The sequence below is a fragment of the Trachinotus anak genome, unplaced genomic scaffold (genome assembly GCF_046630095.1).
Source record: "Trachinotus anak isolate AG129_WGS33_773 ecotype Australia unplaced genomic scaffold, CSIRO_AGI_Tana_v1 ptg000012l, whole genome shotgun sequence".
Classification (NCBI taxonomy): Eukaryota; Metazoa; Chordata; class Actinopteri; order Carangiformes; family Carangidae; genus Trachinotus; species Trachinotus anak.
In genome coordinates this window covers 6,485,543-6,504,582 of record NW_027273863.1, presented here as the reverse complement: position 1 = coordinate 6,504,582, position 19,040 = coordinate 6,485,543, and the positions used below count along the sequence as shown (strand labels likewise).

The 19,040-nt window shown below is 38.6% G+C and overlaps 2 protein-coding genes across 2 annotated transcripts; one reads left to right on the top strand and one right to left on the bottom strand.

The window, feature by feature from the left end:
• The first annotated feature begins 79 nt into the window (after positions 1-79).
• cunh14orf119 (chromosome unknown C14orf119 homolog) lies at positions 80-1,496 on the top strand. Its single transcript, XM_071491610.1, has 2 exons — positions 80-844; positions 940-1,496. The coding sequence occupies exons 1-2, from the start codon at positions 539-541 to the stop codon at positions 1,111-1,113; spliced, it is 480 nt and encodes a 159-aa protein (XP_071347711.1). The 5' UTR covers positions 80-538; the 3' UTR covers positions 1,114-1,496.
• Positions 1,495-17,060, bottom strand: LOC139629161 (putative leucine-rich repeat-containing protein DDB_G0290503). The gene is made up of 56 exons (XM_071491604.1): positions 16,918-17,060; positions 16,746-16,819; positions 16,595-16,639; positions 16,428-16,452; positions 16,169-16,237; positions 15,980-16,069; positions 15,811-15,879; positions 15,616-15,711; positions 15,323-15,409; positions 15,110-15,208; positions 14,545-14,610; positions 14,351-14,440; positions 14,147-14,233; positions 13,971-14,060; positions 13,497-13,586; positions 13,189-13,275; positions 12,915-12,977; positions 12,746-12,808; positions 12,590-12,655; positions 12,390-12,473; positions 12,188-12,274; positions 11,445-11,528; positions 11,266-11,334; positions 11,078-11,167; positions 10,861-10,950; positions 10,677-10,766; positions 10,525-10,587; positions 10,377-10,439; positions 10,223-10,285; positions 10,075-10,143; positions 9,875-9,958; positions 9,521-9,607; positions 8,659-8,742; positions 8,467-8,535; positions 8,219-8,308; positions 7,990-8,079; positions 7,807-7,896; positions 7,660-7,722; positions 7,506-7,568; positions 6,574-6,642; positions 6,163-6,246; positions 5,949-6,035; positions 5,716-5,799; positions 5,481-5,540; positions 5,288-5,377; positions 5,110-5,199; positions 4,904-4,993; positions 4,708-4,797; positions 4,538-4,618; positions 4,287-4,349; positions 3,834-3,893; positions 3,591-3,737; positions 3,355-3,498; positions 3,190-3,231; positions 3,043-3,090; positions 1,495-2,451 (listed from the first exon to the last, which is right to left on the bottom strand). Exons 1-56 carry the CDS (start codon positions 17,012-17,014, stop codon positions 1,901-1,903), a joined length of 4,905 nt encoding a protein of 1,634 aa, XP_071347705.1. The 5' UTR covers positions 17,015-17,060; the 3' UTR covers positions 1,495-1,900.
• Positions 17,061-19,040: the final 1,980 nt, after the last annotated feature.

The following is a 19,040-nucleotide window of genomic DNA, read 5'->3' as shown; positions in this document are numbered from 1 at the left end:
AATTCTGGTTTTAATTTTTTTTTTTTTTTTTTTTTTTGGTCGACGACGAATTTTGCGCAAAATCTGCGCAAGCTTGATTTCCTACACAACAAAGCTCGTTAACTGCGCACTCTTCCTGGATGTGTTTGTTCGTGGGATTAGCGTGACACCCGTTCAACATAGCTACACTTCAGTTGTATGGACGAAAAGGTGATTTAACGCTACGTTTTTAAAAACAAAACAAAACATGGGTACACACAACAGCTGGTGTTAAGACTAGCTAACGTTAATTGTGATGTTGAGTGTAAATTCAGACTTCCGCCGTGGTGCTGCTTTGATATATGCTAAGCTACATAACGTTATCCCCGAGCAGAGGAATTGCTGACTACCAACGCCGCAGGAGCAGCGGTTTTTTAATCAGGCTGAAGCAAACCTGTCTAACCAAAGGTTTCACGACACAGTCATGTCAGCCAAGGCTTAAATTAGCAGCAGTTACAGCCACGGACTCAGAGCCACAGCACTCACTCCGGGCTCAGGTTCAACAGAGGTGTCACCGACCATGGAAACACAACACTGGACCGGTGCTACAGGCTGCTGCACTCCCAACCCGGGGGACTTTCCATCGGCTCCCCAGGGTGTTGCCAGCCCACCCAGTCTTGAGAAGCTGTCCTGCGCGTCTCCGAGCTCGAATCAAGGTGGAGACTCGGAGCCCATCTCCTATGTGACCCTCCAGGAGCAGCGGTGCGTCCTGAGCTGGTTCCAGGGTTGGACCGCCACTCAGAGGGAGCGGTTCTTGCAGGACCTACTTGGGAAAGCTGTGCCTGGGAAAGTGTGCACTCTCCTAGATTCACTCAGTACTCTTCAGGTATTTTCTTTCTAAATAGATAGTTGAGAGATTGATTTTTTTTAAATTATTTTCTGTCCTTTAACAAGTGCTTTCTCTTTTTGCACCTTGAAAAGGTGAGAGACCGACTACCAAACATCTTTGAATGCCAGCTGCGCCTGTGGAGCCAGTGGTTTGAGTCTTGGGGAGAAGAGGAGAGGAATCATTTCCTGCACATGCTGGAGGAACGGGACCCAGTGTTTGTTGCCCACTTTTACAACAATGTAGCTGGTACAGCTGGAAGAGACTGAGCAATGTTTGCACTGTGATTTAAAAAAAAAAAAAAAAAAAAAAAGCAAATGATTAACAAAATGTGTTAAAGAGATGACATGTGTTGGAGAGTGTGTATTAGATCTGAGATAGTTTGTGTAACTGTGATGGGACTTGTTGTTGAAGGTAAATCAGTCTCATTAAGTTCAGAACTTTTTGTGTAATGGATGAAGTGTTCCCACTTAGTGACCCAGTGGCAGCAACTTGAAATAAACAGCTTTAACATCTGGGTGTAAGAAAAAAAATCTTAAAGGCCCATTTTTCTGTACAGGGCCTATTGATTAAAACACCTGGACTGACATTGACAAGCGGACCAATCCTTTTTTTTTCACATATGGAAAATTAAACAAAAAACATTGTTGTATATATTCTGTGTTTTTATTGTCCTAAGCATTCAACAGCAGCAGTGCAAGAACAGTTCTGCATTAACATGGATTCTTTTATTACCTACTGAGATAATTATAAATGTGAACATTTGACACATAGGACAAAAAGTAACATGAGTTCCCTATTTTTTTATTATTTGTAGCTGACTCCTCCCACCCTGGACACAAACTCTTTGTGACACTCCCCTCTGGCAGGAGGCTGCGGTCCTTCAGGACCAAAACCTCTCGCCACAAAAATAGCTTCTTCCCATCTGCTATTAGCCTTATCAACAAGGCTAGAGAGCCCCACTGTTGCTGATCAATTGCACCAATCACCAGAAAAAATTCCTTGTATGTGAAAACATACTTGGCAATAAAACTGATTCTGATTCTGATTCTGATTCTATTTTATCCAGTCAACTGTTCCAGGAGCAACTAAAACTATTGGAGTCTGAGGACCATCCTCAACACAAAAATTGATAAATGGATAAATTCTGTCTGTAAAAGTTTGACCTGCAAATGTGTACATATGAGATCTGGCACCAGCATCGTAAAAAGAGATCTGTCCCTTTTTGTAGTCCAGCAGAATACCCAGTGTAATGGGTTGTGTTGTAACTTTAATAGCAACAGGTGTCCTATCAACAGCTCTGTACTCGCCCTGTTTGTTACGAACTATAGTCCAGAAGCCTTTTCTTGGATTGAATGTAACTGATCCCTTTCTTGGAGCAGATTCACTGGCCATGCCAAGGTGGTAACACTGCTTCCCAGCTACAGACACCTCCCAGTAATTTCTGCCAGTTGAGAAGCCAGTCTTGCCCAGGACAGCAAGAACCACATCAAAGCGGCTTGGATTGTCAGGGACGTTTTGTATGTCCTCAGTAGTGGACATCTCAGAATCGTCTGCAGACAGAATTATTCTTGGGTGTGCTGTGTTTGGATCCAAAGTCATCCTCCCTGTAAATAGAGAAATGTTGTAGACCATCTTTATCTTTATATCACATTTTGAAGTTGACAAATTGTTAAAGCAGTACCCCACAGATTCGATATGTCACTTTCATAAAGCTGGGCAATTCACAAAAGTCAGATCAAAACACAAACAGTCAAAACTGAAGCAGCAGATGACAAAATATGCTGACTTTATTTATTGTGAGTCAAGCTCCAAAAACACTGGATCCTATGCTTCTCATAATGCAAATGGATAGCCTCTTTCATTAAACTCTCTCTGCCTGGTAAACCCCTTCTCTGTAAAAAATGTGTAGTCTCCAAGCCCAAGCTGAGGTAACCCTGATGATGTCACTATCAGGGTTATTTTCTCAGACTACACAAAGCTCCATCGCCATAGAAAACATTATTCGCCTTTTCTCACAGGGTGAGAACTAGTCCTGAAACTGAACTGAGTGTGACAAGTTGGTGGAGTGCCCCTTTAAAGTCAGCCATACAGTTACATTTATCCAGTGTCTGACAAATCTGTTGAGTACAAAATGTGTGTGTGTGGTTGTATAGGCTTTAAATGATAGCGCTAAATAGAAAGCGTGTGAGACTCACTGGCATGGATCGTCTTATCTTCCACATCACTTAGTTTGTTTTGAAGAGCTGGGGAGAGAGTGAGAACAGCACATTTTTAGTGTGTGTGTGTGTGTGTGTGTGTGTGTGTGTGTATGTGTGATTTTACTGAACAGAACTAACAGTTACCTTGCACTCTGTCCTCCAGATTGTCCCTCTCATTTTGCAGGTCTAGCATTGAAACAGACAACAGCATTTCATCAATAACCACTGCAGTAGCTACTATCTTTCCTCTGTCACACTGCATGAATGGACTTATTGTGTGTCTGAGCATTTCCAGACAGTTGAACATACTGTTGTAGTCATCCTGCAGTTTCTGATTCGTCGCGGTCCGTTCGTCTAGCTCCTGCTGCAGCTGGTTGATCAAGGAGTCCTTCTTCTGCAGCTGCTGCTGTAGGTCAGCATTGTCCTCATTCTGTGACAGTTGTCTCTTTAAGTCTGTGTGATGAAATGTATAGTTAGTAACCTTTCCTCTGTAACATCCTAATTGAATCTACGTACATTATGTGTGAGCAGAGAGGTGAACTTACTGCTGTTTTCATTCCGCAGTCTTTCATTCTCCCTGGTCTGTTCTTTCAAATCCTGCTGCAGCTGTTTGAAGTCAGCCTCCTTCTCTGTCAGCTGCTGCTGCAGGCGATCTGCATCCTCCTGGCTCTGCTGCAGTTGTCTTTGTAAATCTGTTTGATGAAATATTTGGTGAAAACACTACATCACTGGATCTCATGGATGGATGTGTGTGTAGAGTGATAATAAGGTCACACTGAAGATCTCACCTTCACAGTGGGTGTTATCATTGCAGCACTTTTTTAGTTCTTTGACCTCTTGCTGCAAGTCTGACAGAGAGAGGAGGTCGAAACAGAGGCACGTATCAGACGCCAACCGACAATATAAATGTGAAGGGCAAGTTTTAAAGAAATGGTTCAACATTTTGAAAGTTAGATGAGAAGATCATAACCACTGTAAGGTGAAGATGCTGGCTGTTGGCATGACGCTAAGACTGGAAAGAGCGGGAAAAAGCTAGCCTAGCAGCAAAATCCACCAACCAGCTCCTCTTCACACAACTAATTAACATGTTATATCTCGTTTGTTTAATCCATACTAAGAACAAAGTATAAAAACGACATGTTGTGGTTGTATGGGGGATTATATCCCAGATGATTTCTTAGCAATAAGTGAATTTCCCTAATGGAAGCTATATTTAAGACATTGCAGAGTACAGTAGTCACCTCTGTTTGTGTTTTCCAGTTTTCTGTTCGCTCTTTGTTGTGTTTGAAGTTGCTCTTCCAGCTCTGAGAAGACAGAAACAAGCACAACTACATGAAAAATCTAAAAGGTTTTTCTCAACAGGATTTCACAACATGTTTGTTTGTTTTAGAAAACAAAGAAGTTTTATTTTTTAGTCTTGGGGGTATTTATATTCTATCTATTCTAGCCTGCACAGAAAGAAATAATTGGGAAAGTAGGAAAGCTGACAAACCATTGATATTTTTTTTGTCAGCTTTGGATGCCTGTTTCTGAGCCTTCTTCAGTTGTGCCCTCAGGTCAGCGATCTCCATTACTAGCAGAGACACAGAAAAAGTGTTATTTCGTGCTTAAAGGAAACAAACAACACAGCATGAAACATTAGCAAATAAGAAATTTTCATACTCGAGTTAAAATTCTTTGTATCTGCCTCCTTGAGACGAAGTTCACTGTCTTGCAGTTGCCTCTTTGTCAAATCCAGTCTCCTCTGAAGGTCTGAAAATGATTTAGAGCTCAATGAAATACAAAATCGTGCAATCTAAATTTGCTTGGCATTAGTTCATGGCAAATTACAAAGACTCTGTCACATTTTGTTCCTTACCTGCCTCGTTCTCAGCATGTGTTTCTTTGAGGTATGATATTTCATCTTCCAGTGGTTTGATTTTCTTGTGAAGCTCCATGATTTGAGCCGCTTAAAAAAAATAAAAATAAATAAACATCAAGCTGCTTTTAGTACTATGAAGCTAATTAGTAATTTTCATATTAATTATATATTTTTTCCCCACTTAATCTGACCAAAACACTTACACAGATTAGTAATCCTCATGTCACTTGAATCCAGCACCTGTGTCTTTTCTGTGATCTCATGTCTGATTTCCTCCAGTTGATTCTCCAGGTCTTCAAGAGGGAAAACGGAAGTTTTATTTTCTCACAATGTCTGGAAAAGTATTCAGAGTAAATTTGAGGATTTCCTACAGCTTCCCACCTTTAATGTTGTCTAACAGAGCTTGTCTCTGACTCTCTTCTTGCTTCTTCAGTCTTGCTACTTCATCTTGGCGAGTGAGGACCTGATAAACTAACAGAAGAAAGGTCGGATTCAGTTAATATCACTGAATATAAGATGATGATCAGCAATGGCAGAACCATTTCTTTTTACTGTTATTTTGACAATGACTCACCCAGTTTGGTTTTTTCATCTTGAATTCCCTCAACAAGATAATTTATTTGTTCTTGGAGTGCTACAGATAACAGACATAGAAAACCATCATTTCATATGAAACGTATTTTCAGAAAAATAAGTAATAAAAAAAGTATTTTCTTCATTTTCTTCATTCATCTTTATTAAAGTATTATAAAGTATTATTGGTCTGCAGTCCATAGAATGTGCAGTCAAGACATGTTACTGTCACTCACCTCTAATCTTATTGTAATCTGTTTCGTTTACTGCTGCATTTGCAAACTTCTCTATCTCTGTTTGTATTGTGATAATCTGTAGAACTGAGAGAAGGGTTAAACATTGATTTATAATCCTTTTCTTGCATGTATTTCCCATGTTGACCACATGTGTAGTAAAAATCTGTGATTTTGCTCCTTTTATTTATCGGTGCAAACCCAAACAATCAATAAAAATTGTGTGTCCTACTCACGTCTTTGTGGTTGTGCACTTCTCGCATTCAGTTCCTCTGTTTTTTTGGCCAACTCTTTATTTTTTTCATCTATTTGCATTTGAAGCTCTGCAGAGAGAAGATATAACTGCGTTTTAACTTCTGTGCTCTCCGCTCCTCGCGCCTCATTATGATCATTATTCAGTTGTTTCTCTGTTACTAAGCTGCACTGTAGTCGGCAGTGAAGCACACAGACCTCTTATCTTGTTTTTGGAATCAGTGTTTTCCAGTTGTTTCTTTAACTCCTCCAGTTGCAGGGTTAGTGTAGAGACTTGAAGAGCTGAAAGAAAAAACAGTACTCAAATTGTTTAAAGTTTTATTTAGAGCAGAAACCTCATTTCAGAAAAAGATTAGCCAATCCCAGCCAGCATTGGGCGAGGGCAGGGTATGGGATCAACTAAATATTAATGTTCTCATGTGTGAAAGACTTAATAGTAAATATAACTGTATTTTCTGAACCCTAAGCCAAACCCAAGAAAGGTGTATGTAATAAAAGACTGGAGAGAAATGTATTCTCACTATGTATGTAAAGAATGTAAGCGGCCTTCCGCTGACACATGGCTGGGCAGTGAAATTTGAGAAACAACACAACAGCTCCATCACTTACCAAGTGTGGTGACACTGTCAGATTCAGACTGCAGTCTCTTCATTTTCTCATCCAGATCACTCTGCAGCTCTGCAAAGACACATTTATGATAAATGTTGACTCCGCTTACAGATCAAGTTTCTTTCTTTGGATAAAAAAAACACTTATGCTAATATCATGGTTGTAGTTTTAGCAGATAAAATTTGTTCAGCAAGATTTTCTTTGTCCACATCTCGCCAGGGTTGACGTTTCTTAGTATTCTATTACCTTTCAAGCCGCAATCACAAAATCAGGAGCCAATGACTGTCCATCATACAACCCAGTTCAAATCACTGCAGGCAGATGATGTTGTCATAAAACCCTCCAAACTGACTCCAGGTTTGTGAAACTGACAGATATGGAAAAATCTCCATCTTTCACATTTCCACAGGATTACCAAGAATGAAACTTCTCAACAGCTTCCAGTTTTTCAGTTATTAAGACAACTAATTGACCAAAGTTTATGCACCTATTTCCGTTGAATGATTCCCCACGTGCGTTTGTGGAAAAAGCAACCAGAGGTTCCTTCATTTTTGTGTGCCAGTAAAAAGCTGCCTCTTAGGACCTCAACTTTCCAAAGACATGAATCTTTTGAAGGGATTGTTTTGTAAAATTTTCAGTAGTATTCTTGGTGCTTTTCTCTCCACCTTCAGAGCAGGAGCTGACTTCAGGCTCTAGAGTTCTTGGTGCAATATCAAAGAAAACTTGGCACACAACTGCAGTCTAGACAATTTTATGTGTTTGGGAAAACACAGCTAAAAAGGAATGGGGTCACTAATACATCATGTTATCTCTGGTAGAAAACCCAATCATTTGCTAATTTTAAAACGTGGTTGAGACTTCTCTGTTGTTTAACAATTACTATAGGCAATAAATAAAATTATTTATTAAAAGTCAATAGATACAACACTTACCTGTAATTCTGTGCTCATAACCAGAACACTGTGCCTCCGTCTGGTTCAGTTTATTCTGCAAAGCTGGTACAAAAAAAAAAAAAATCATTCACATTCAAATTATTATTTTTTTAATTTCCTGTTTCAGAAACTTTCATGTCAGAACTGAACAAACCTTTGATCGTATCCTGATCACGAGAGTGCTCCTCTGTCTTTATCTGCAGCTGTTCTCTTAGCTCTAGAAAACATAATGATTCAGCTTCAGAGGAAGTTACTGCTAAAAGATGTTGTCAGTAATGTCAAAGGGAAGTAAGACACTCACCAGTAATTGTAGCAGAAGTCGTCTGTCCCTCTTTTTGCTTTTCTTCTTGTACCTTTCTGAGCTGGTTGTTCAGATTAGTGATGGTCAGAACTGAGGAACACAAAAAGAACAGATATTAGAGAAAAACATTTCAGATTATTTCCTCAGCTGTGAATGTAGACGCCGTGTTCCCTCTTTACTTACTCAATTCGGCATTCGCCTGATTCTTCTCATTCAGCTCATTGATATATCTCTGCAGCTCGTTCTTCTTGGTATTAAGATCATTTTCGAGCTCTGAGGCAGGTTTAAAGCAGTTAAAATAAATGTATTGGTTTAATGCAAAAATATCAAGATACAGTAATGACAATATTACACACAACCTAAGCATGAGTTCATGATTTAAATGCTTGGGATTTTTGCTGGAGATACTTACGGGTTACCTGCGGGGTTTTTACCTTCCGGAGGTCTGACAGCTGTTTCTGCAGCCGCTCCACCTGACTCTGCAGGGTCATGATTCTCAGCACTGAAGCACAAAACAACAGAGTGAAGTTTAATTCAAGAGATAAACAAAAAACAAACAAACAGGAAAATAACTGGGGCTCCCCCATCAGAGGGAGGGATGAAAGAAAGGAAGCACAACTTGTCTATGAACCTTTATGCTCATGGTTATTTGACACTCACTCAGCTTTGTGTTCTCATTGCCTTTGTCACTTATGTCAGCGATGAGGCCATCCACTCTGGTTTGCAACTCTGGGAAAAAAGTAAAAAGTCTTTAATGTCCTTTACATTTTGTCATCTGTCATTTAATAATTTTGCATAATGTCACTCTGAATTGCACCGCTGGCATTTAAAATAGAGTTTTTATATGGTTACCTTTTATATGGTTACTTGTGGTCCCATTGGTACCCTTATTCTGAAGGTCCCAGATTTCATTCTGCAGCTCAATGATTGTTAAAACTGAAACAGAGGAACAGCATTTTTAAATGGGTTCATTGCCTCAACACTGAATGCATATTTACTTTATTTATTACTCTGCCAACTGGGAATCAAACAGTATTTATACAACTTAAACTATAATTCACTAAATTACCCACCAGAACTCAGTTTGACAACATGTAGGTTGCTGACACTCAAACATTTAACTAATTGATTGCTGTCAGGGCTGTTGTTGTGCCACCTTGTGCGGTTTTTCTCTCTTGCTCTCAGATAAATAACATTCTCTATTAATGTAATTCCAAAGGAAGATTTCCACGTTACTGCAGCCAGTAAATAACAAAATCACATTATTGGCTTCTGCAAATTATGGTGATTTTGACTTTTTGTGAAGAGTAATGACACAGATAAAAAAAAAAAAAGTCAAATGATTGTGATGACTTTGTGATAAATTCACAAACTTGGATACTTGTGTTCGACAAGTTGGAAACATCCTAAGTATTAAAGTTGAGTCGTTTTGCAGGCTGAAATTGCGATCACACTTACTGTACTGTAATAATTATTTCTCTTGGTCTAAAGCTGGTCATTTGAATGGTTGCCATAGCGCCAGCATGATACAGAGCGGTTGATTTTACAGAGGTGTTTGCTGGATTCGTGTCTCTTGCCTGCTCTTCTATTCCCTGTATACGTGTTTCACATGTGTCAAACAGCAGTGACAAACTCGATATTTTAGATGGTGGCAAACCTGACAACAGGTGTGTTGTATAAGTCAGATGATGACAGAGTATCACAGTGTACTTACTTATTTTGGGGTTGCCAATCTGTCTCTCTATGTCTGCATTCTCGGAGTCCAGTTCTGTTTGCTTCTCCTCCAGTTGCCTCCGCAGCTCTGTGAGCGGACACAGAGAGGCAAAGATAACGCAAGGATGATTTAAGAACATGTGACTGACGGTGGAGCTGTGCTGTGTTCATTCAAGATATTGTTACAAAAAGAAACTGCTAACGTTGCTGAGTCTTGGAGACAACTGAAATGACCTTGTTTGCGCCTGTAAATTTATATAAAATGCTGTTAAGGAAAACAATTTTCTCAATTAAAAAAAAAAAGGTTAATAAATAGTTTTGGTCTGAAGCAGTGACTGTGACTGCTGTTACCCACCTGCAAGCGTTTCTGGGTCTTCTGTGGTTAAGATCTGATTCTTCAGAGTTCTCAGCTCTTCGTGCAGGTTTATCACGTTAAGAACTGACCCAGAAAAGCAGAGCAAACATCACAATGTGGTCTTTAATTCAGAAACAAACAATCAGGTGAGAAACTGAGTGGAGGCCAGCGCTCATGTAAACTGGAGAGATTTTACTCACTGAGTGCTGCTTTGGAGTCTCCTCTTCTTTTGAGTTCTGCGATCTTCTGCTCAAGTTCAGTCTTTACGTCTGATAGAAAGAGACACATAAATTAAATCAGACCTGAAACTAAAACATGAATCATCAGAGCCTTTCATTCATAGCTTACGGGTATATCTTTCCTCAAGTCCGGAGCATTCTTCAATCTTTAACTGCAGTTTCCTCTGCAGGTCTGTGGTATGAAAAGAGAAAGGCAGCTCGTCAAAGGTCTGCCCTCAGAGGAGTCGGAATTATGACAATCTCATTCATTCAAATCAACTCACCTCTGATATTAGCCTGAGCAAAGGCATGTGCCCTTTCTTCAGCTTGAAGCAGATTCTTGAGGGCTGACGTAAAACAATGTAATGTGAAGTTAGTCAAGTGAGTTTTTTAGGGAGCAACCGAAATCTTCTACAACAATCAAAAACTTACTCTGGATCTCAGCCTGATCATGAGATTGTACCGCCTTTCTCGCCATCAGTTGTTTCCTCAGCTCTGAAAAAACTCAGTTTAGCTTGAGGTTATCAAAGAGCGAAATATTGTTTTGTTAATTCAGCGATTTTAGATGAAAATGAGATACTTACGAGTAATTGTTAAAGAAGATATGTTGCTATCATTGCGCCGTTCCTCCTCTAATTTTCTGAGTTGGTTTTGCAGATTAGTGATTGTCAGAACTGAGGAACATAGAAATGATATTTTACAAAAATGCCTTTTAGACTACTTCTTTCTTGATAATAGATGTAGTCACCATGTTCCCTCTTTACTTACTCAACCTGGAGTTTGTCTGATTCTTCTCATGGAGCTCATTGACATAGTCCTGCAGTTCTTTCTTCTTGACTGTCAGATCAGTTTTGAGCTCTGAGACAAATCAGAAAGTTACAAAGTACAACACTTTAATCAAAATACAACTGAAATCGTCTGACTGTAAATAGTGTGTGTGTTGCAGAGATGCTGGAATTTGTAAAGGATTGTCGGAGATACTTACGGTTTACCTGAGCAGTTTGTGACACCTGGAGGTCTGACAGCTGTTTCTGCAGCTGGTTCACCTGATTCTGCAGTGTCATGATTCTCAGCACTGAAGCACAACACAACAGAGAGGGCAAAAGGGTAATTTACTCACAGACATACTGTAATAAGACTGTTAAGAACTTTCCACTGTTACTTCAGACTCACTCAGGTTTGTGTTTTCGTCGCCTCTGTCATCTATTTCACTGATGAGGCCATCCACTCGGGCTTGTAACTCTTGGAAGAAAACAGCAAACAGTTTTTAATTTTGTGATTTAGTCATTTATGACTTGACTGTCAAATCATTTCACTCTAGATTGTTAAATTAGCATTTAAAATAGACTAACCTTTTAGACGGTTGCTTGTGGTCCCATTGGTACCCTTATTCTGAAGGTCCCAGATCTCATTCTGCAGCTCAATGACTGTTAAAACTGTAACACACAAACATGCTGTGGGTTTGCTTATATAAAAAATCAGTCATGTGATTTTAGATAGTTTAACACTGTTCACTACAACAATTTGTACCTAAGTGTCCAGTGTCTCTCACACCATTTTAGCTTTTTGCACCAGCCTCGGAGCAACTCTCAGTCTCATTGGTCCTACATCTGTTTCCTCTATGCAACTACTGTCGAGTCTTTTTTAAAGGCTAAATGTAGATAAAATTGTTGATAACCTCAATCTGCGTAGAAATTCAACAACCACAAAAAAGTCCAGGATATGAAAGGAAACATATTATTATTGCTTTTTATCTAATTCTACCTAGTTTTAAATAACCTCATTTCATTTGTAGTATCCTGTCTAATAATGCATTCTTTTGGTCACACTCTGAGCCTGTGACTTGATAAGGCAACAGCTGATAACACAACAAGTGAGTGGGACTGCATATCAGGCATTTTCCATAAATAAAGGAGAATTTAAGGCAAAATTCATAATTGTGGTGGTGGTTCAATCTGAGACCAGCAAGCCACCCCCACATGTGGTCCAGGCCTCAAGGTTTGGACTCTGTTGTGAATCATGTGTGCCAAACTAAGTCTAAATTAGTTTAATTTGAAAATAATAATATATCAAAGGGTGAAATCCATGGGCTTACCTATTTTGGGGTTGCCAATCTGTTTCTGTATTTCTGCCTTCTTGGAGTTCAGTTCTGCTTGCTTCTTTTCCAGTTGCCTCTGCAGCTCTGTGAGGGGACAAAGAGAAGCAGAGATAACTGAGAACATACATTTCTCAATGCAAAAATAAATGTTTAATACAGACACTAAGCTGTAGTGTCAAGTATTCACGGTGTTACTCACCTGTGACGCTTTGTGGGTCTTGTGTTATAGAGATCAGATACTTCAGAGTCTTCAGCTCATCGTACAGGTTTACCACGTTCAGAACTGACCCAGTAAAAAAAGAGTAAAAATCACAAAACTGTCTTTAATTCAGAAACAAATAATCAGATGAGAAAGTGAGCGGAGAGCAGTGCTCATTTACACTGCAGGATGTTACTCACTGAGTGATGCTTTGGAGTCGCCATTGCTGAGGTCTGCGATCTTCTGCTCAAGTTCAGTCTTCACCTCTGATAGAAAGAGACACATAAAAATCATCAGACCTGAAACTAAAACATGGATCATCAGAGCCTTTAGCTGAACTCATATTTATAGCTTACGTGTATATTGTTTCTCAAGTCCAGAGCATTCTTCATTATTTACCTGCAGTCTCCTCTCCAGCTCTGTCAAGTGCACAGAGGAAGTCAGGTCATCAAAACTCTCACCTGAAACTGTACCATGAAAATTTCCAAAGAAAAAATCTGACTTATAAGAATAAAAAAGACTTACCCTTTATGTCAGCCTGAGCTTTGGCATATTGCCTTTCTTTGTCTTTAAGCAGAGCCTCAAGACCTAATTAAAAACAATATAATGTACAGTCAGTCAGACAGTTAATGTGAAAAAGAAAGATCGAGAAGATAATTTTGTCACCATGATTATACCTTATCACAGGAAGGTACCACAGATATGTATTTCCTTGGTAACATAGTGTAAATATTAATGGATAGGCTCTGAGAGAATTGCTTTACAGTGTTGTTAGCTGAATTAGTAAAGGAAGACTCACTGCTGGCTGGACTTGTTGGTGTTGTCTGCTGTTGCTTATCACCCTGCAGGTGTCTTATCTCTTTCATTATGGTGATGATATTTATGACTGTTCAAAAAAAGAAAAAAAAAAGGGTTCAATATTTTGTGGAGGTACAATATTTAAAATAGAAGAGTTAACTGAGATTTTGGAAAACACACTTTACGGGTAGAATTTACAGTATTTTGTTTTTGTATTTTAAGTGAATACAGTATATGATTTTATTACATTAAACTCTTTTATGCGGAAATGGAGAGATCAGTGTGCCTCTTTTTCACACTGGTACTTACTCCGTTGTGCCTGGATATAGTCTGTTTCTTCTAGTTGTTTCTCTAAGTTTGCTTGCTGTTTCTTCGCCTCCTCCAACATAGCTCTCAGCTCTAGGATGAAAAAGACAATTATTTAGAGAATAGAGTAACTGCTGCTGCTGCTGCCCCCTCCCTCTCCCAAACACATCCCTGCACCAATCTGGCCATTACTCAAAACTCCCCTATTCAGATCTGTTTTTAATGTGTCCTCATAACTCACCTTTTTTTAATAACTGCTTTTAAATGTGTGATTAACTATTAATGTATGGTGTCATATGTTCTACTTTTCTTGTTCATTTTAAACTCATGTAATGCATCTTTGAGTACAATGAAAAGTGCTCTATAAATAAAATGTATTATTATATTTTTTTATTATTAACTAGCTACTATTATTATCTATTATCTATTTAAGAAATTTAACTAAATCAAGTTTCATAGAGCTGCAGGGTCACTCACCTGTAAGTCGGGAAGTAGTAATCCCTTGGGCGTTTGATATTAATTGTCTAAAATGATCCATTTCAGCCTGCAGAATCAAAATTTCCCTGGCTGGAGCAAAAAAAGAAAGACTCAAATTAATGCTGCAGTAAACATAACAATAATAAAAAAGTCCTTTTGTTGAGCTGAACACTTACTAAGGTTTGAGTTTTTCTCATCACGATTCAAGAGCATAATCTTCTTTTTAAGGAGGTCACCCTTTTGTTTCAGTTGCCTCTGGTAATCTGAAAAAAACAAGAATGAAGCCATCATGCAGCTCTAGAAATAGGGTATGTCATGTATGAGATAAAACACGATCTGCAATACAGTGTGATCTCAAGACACAGCTTTTAGGTACTCACCCGAACCATCAGTTCTGGATCTCCCAGTGTAAACACTGATGTACCTCTCTATCACTGCAATCTTATTGTTCACAGAAATCAAGTGCAGCACTGAAGGACCACCAGAGAATATGTGTCAGGAAATGTTCAATCATGATTTGTTACGATTGTTAATTATAAAGGAAATATTAACAGATGTGGATAGATGTACTGACTAGCTGAGCTGGCATCTTCTCTGCGTTGCAGCTCACTGATTTTCCCGTCCAGCTGTTCTTGTAGAGCTGATGAATTAAGCAGAGAAAGAAGCATAAATACAGACATAAAATGATAAAACATGGATTCCTATTAAACTGTTAAACAGAAAGAAGATATAAGGAGACATTATGTTCAAGCAAGACTTTAACTTTTGCCACTGCGGCAACAAATGACAATTATGGGATAATGCTAAACGCTACTCTTAATTTAGCCAACTTGAGTTAAAGCTAGTAAGCTAGTGTTAGTAGCACATTGATTGATAAGACTTGTAAACACATCAAGTTTCCTTTATGTTTTCTAACATTAGCTAATGTTCGCCACCAAAGGTCAGTGGACATACCAGACCAAGCAACCACCTTACTCAGTATTAAATTGAGAAGAAGTGCTTTTTATTGCTAAGCAATTCAAAAATATGCCATTTCTTGTTTCGAAAGTTATATAGTGTTGCTTTAAATGCACTGACTGAATCCTAGACAGACAATTTTTACTGCATGGAAAAAAAAAGTCAGGCAGAGAGCAGTATACCCTTGATCCTCTGTTCGTGCTGAAGACTGGTTTCTCCTCTTCTTGATTCTTCCTGTTGTAAATCCCAAATTTGATTTTGCAGCGAAATGATCTGAAGAACTGAACACACACAAATACCCGTCAATTCACAAACACTTTCTACTGCATGAATTTACTGAGAAGGAGCAGTAGCGGTCCCATAAGTGTCTTGAGAAGTTTTACCAGTGCTCTTACTTAGTGCTGAATTTGTGTGGCTTTTTGCAATTTGCTGCTGCTTAGCAGTCAGTTCAGTCATCTTCTGTTGCAGCTCACTCTGTAGTGCTACAAGACACAAGTTAGATGTGAGATATTTTCATTTGTTAGCTTAAAAAAAAGACATTTACACACAAACTCCTATCAGGATTAGCTTTGAAAATATCAAACAGTGATATTGGAGTGTGTTGTGTTGATAGTAAAAGAAGATTATAGTGCTAAATTTTAATGATTTTGCCTGCAGACGTAGAGCAAAGCTTTAAAGTAACACTCACCTGTGAGGTCGGTGGCAGTTTCAGAAGAATTAGCAGCAAGTTTGATCCTCCTCTCTAATGTGTTCACCTCCCTGGTGAGTGTACTGATTGTCAGCACTAGGAAAAAAAACTCTGCTTTACCAAATGGTGAAGAGTCTAAAGAAACTGTGGCTGAACAACAATAAATAAAATGAGGTATTAGTCAGGTAAACTTACTCAGAGATGTATCACTATCAAGCTTGTTCAGCAGCTCTTGCATTTTATTGTGCAGCTGGATTTGATAAGCTGTCAGGGAATGAAAGACACATTAACATTTGTTCAGCTGGATCATCTCCACATGTGCCACACACTGTATGTAGAGTGCAGTTTTCAATGAAAAGCTTACAGTCAGTAATAGCTGACGCTGTCGAACTGCAGGTAGCAAGCTGCAGGTTCAGCAGTCTGACGTCCCTCCTCAGTCCAAAGGCTTCCTCATCTGTCGGAAAGTGTGGAAAGAACAGTGTATCAGGGCAACAGTAAGCCCACCATCCCTAATTATTAATATACCCCAAGTCTTAAAAGAATGAATACTTGCCTAGTTGGCTGTTGCGGAGCCTTGTCTGCTGAAGTTGCGTGTTCAGCAATGCCAAGTGTTCCTTCATTCCTGCATTTCGCAATGTTAAATTTAAATTTAAATGAAAGAGCACAACGTCACACTATGTGTATACAATGTTATAGTCATTACTGCATGTTAACCCTAACCCACTGTGTGCATTAATGCCAAATCAATAACACTTAACTGTATGATTTGTGTGACATGCACATATTGTTTGGTTCTACAAAGAGCCACTCACCAGTACAGGTTCTGACGGTAATTGACTGTAAGGGAACAAAACATAATGAATTAATTAAAATAAATAGAGAAGGAGACAAAGAAAAGGTTTTTGAATCATGATGAGTTAGCATAGTAACAACCAATCACAGAAGATACATGTAAATGTCAAAAGTATTCATTACATACCGTTACATTTACATTCTTGGGATCAATTCCTTCTGGTAGTGTTATCTGAGGTAAACCAGGTAGAAGACAGTGTATGTAACTATGAGGACTGCCCAAATTGTACCATGAATGTGTTTCTCTCATTCAATAAGTCACAGTTTCGGGGACTCACTGGGATCTTTGAAAGGATGTCGTCCACCTCTGGATTTCCTGTACGTCTGATAAAAGTCGTCTCATCATGATGGACTGAAAAAACAGACAAATCACCAACAACACTCAACTAAATGTAAAATTTTTTTAAGTTTTAAAAAGTTTCCATTCTATTTGCTGGTTGCTAACCTTACCATATCTGTTGTCAGAAGGTTGAAAGATACAGAAGAGAAGCAGGGGGGTCCAAACGAAGTGAGAACCTCCAGACATTGCGCTGCTTGTTTCAGTCATGAAACTTTCTCCTTCTATCAAGAAATCTAATGGTATTTATACACAACTGGATCCTGTCTGGGGCTGTTTATTTATCCTCTGCAAACACTGCAGCACGATTCCGAGAAATTGAGGTCAGATCAGTTAAGCCAGATAAGTTACTTAACAGTAAACTTAAAATTTATGTTGACTGAAACTGACATGACTGATACTTTGTTCACATATCACAATTCTCCAACCTGTACCTGCATCCAAGTTAGGAGAAGAAATTGGTTTGTTTCACTAAAAACACTGTTCAGCCATAACATTAAAAACCAGTTACAGGTTGTGATGGCTGATACCTCTACACTAGAATGTCTTTCGTAAAAGTAAATTTTAATATACTCTTACTGAAGTGTTCAATCAGCTCTAAATTATAGGTAATGAGTTATGTTGACAAAATTCTGCAAGTGACAAGTTGAATTTGGCAAACATCTGTTCACACTGAGTTAATGATTAAAGCGAGCGCTTTCAAGATTTCTAAAAGTGGAATAGAAAAATTATTTCCTTAAAAATCTATCTTGTTCTTCTCTGTTGGCTTGGCAAACTGTACTATGTATACTGTACCATGTCACGATTCAGACGCTTTTTGGTTCTTAAAACCACAAGAATATCTTCTTCTGGATATCAAAACTTTAAATAAAACACTAGAAAAGTGTAAAATATGGGGTCTAAAAAAAAATATGCCATAAATAATACATTTTGGAGATACATGCGATGCAACACTGAGAAACTTTGCGATGGTTTTTGTTTTTTAATCATTTCAAAAATATTTCAGCCTTTCACAGGCCTGTAGAGCTACTGAGTTTCATCTCACTATAGCAAGCCTCTGAACATGCTCAGCATTTATAAGAAATTCAGTAATGACACAGTACAGTTTTCTTTGTAATAACCTCATGGTACTATATGAAAAGATCGACAGTGCTTTTGTGAACAAAATGAAATCTAGGTTTATTGCTTACTGGCCTGAAAACTTAAACCTACTTGCACTGGAAAATAAAATAAAATAAATACAACTTAAATATGTAAATGTAAACAGGTGCTTGGCAAAGAAAATTCAGCTTCTCTTCATTGACACATGAGAGAGGAGTCAATATTAGTGCACAAAGGTGCAAAGCTCTCTGGCAAGGCTAATGCAAATATATGGACAGACAACTATTCGCAAACACAAACAATTTAGAGTTGCAACTTTACGGAATATGCATGTGTCTTTGAACTCTGGGAGAAAAATGTAGGACATCCCCACACACTCAAACAACAAGGAGAACATCCAAGCTCCATGTAGAACGGCCTCAATCAGCCGGGGCAGCTTGTTGTAAAGCGGCAGTTCAAACCACTGAGCCACAATGCTGACGACGAAAAAACCATACACACATCTCATGTACATGCAAGTCTGCAGGAAAACAGCTTTGCTGAAAACAGTTAAATGATGCAGAATATTAGACTTTATCAGTTACTGTATTTGCTTAGTTTGGCTTTTTCCAGTATTCCACATTGTGTCTTCCCGTAAAGGTCATCCTCTGATAATGATTGACTAAATATTTTCTATCCAGGTCATGTTCAAGTTTTAAAAAAATGGACAACAATCGCATATTAGGCAACAGTAACAATTTTTTGTGTGCTGTTACATTAAAACTCAATTCTGAAAAAGGTAGTAATTCCATATTCTGCCTATATTGCTGATGCTTTATGTGTCAGGAGCATGTAATCATCTGATGGAAGGATAGCAAAGGCAGAGCTCTATTTCAGGACCAATTTAATCAGTCACTAGTGTCCCACTAAGCTCATCTTGACCAATCACTACACAATATATTTAATCGGTGATATTTAAACAAAAGTGAGCAACTAGACGTGCCCTGTAATGTGATTCAAATGATTTAAGACGGAGCCTTTCAAGCTTTGTAATATACCATATCTTGATGCCAAACCAAGGCAATAATCCACACACTAGAAACAGTACAGTGGGGATGATACCATGGGAACAATTAGCTACACATACTGTAGAAAA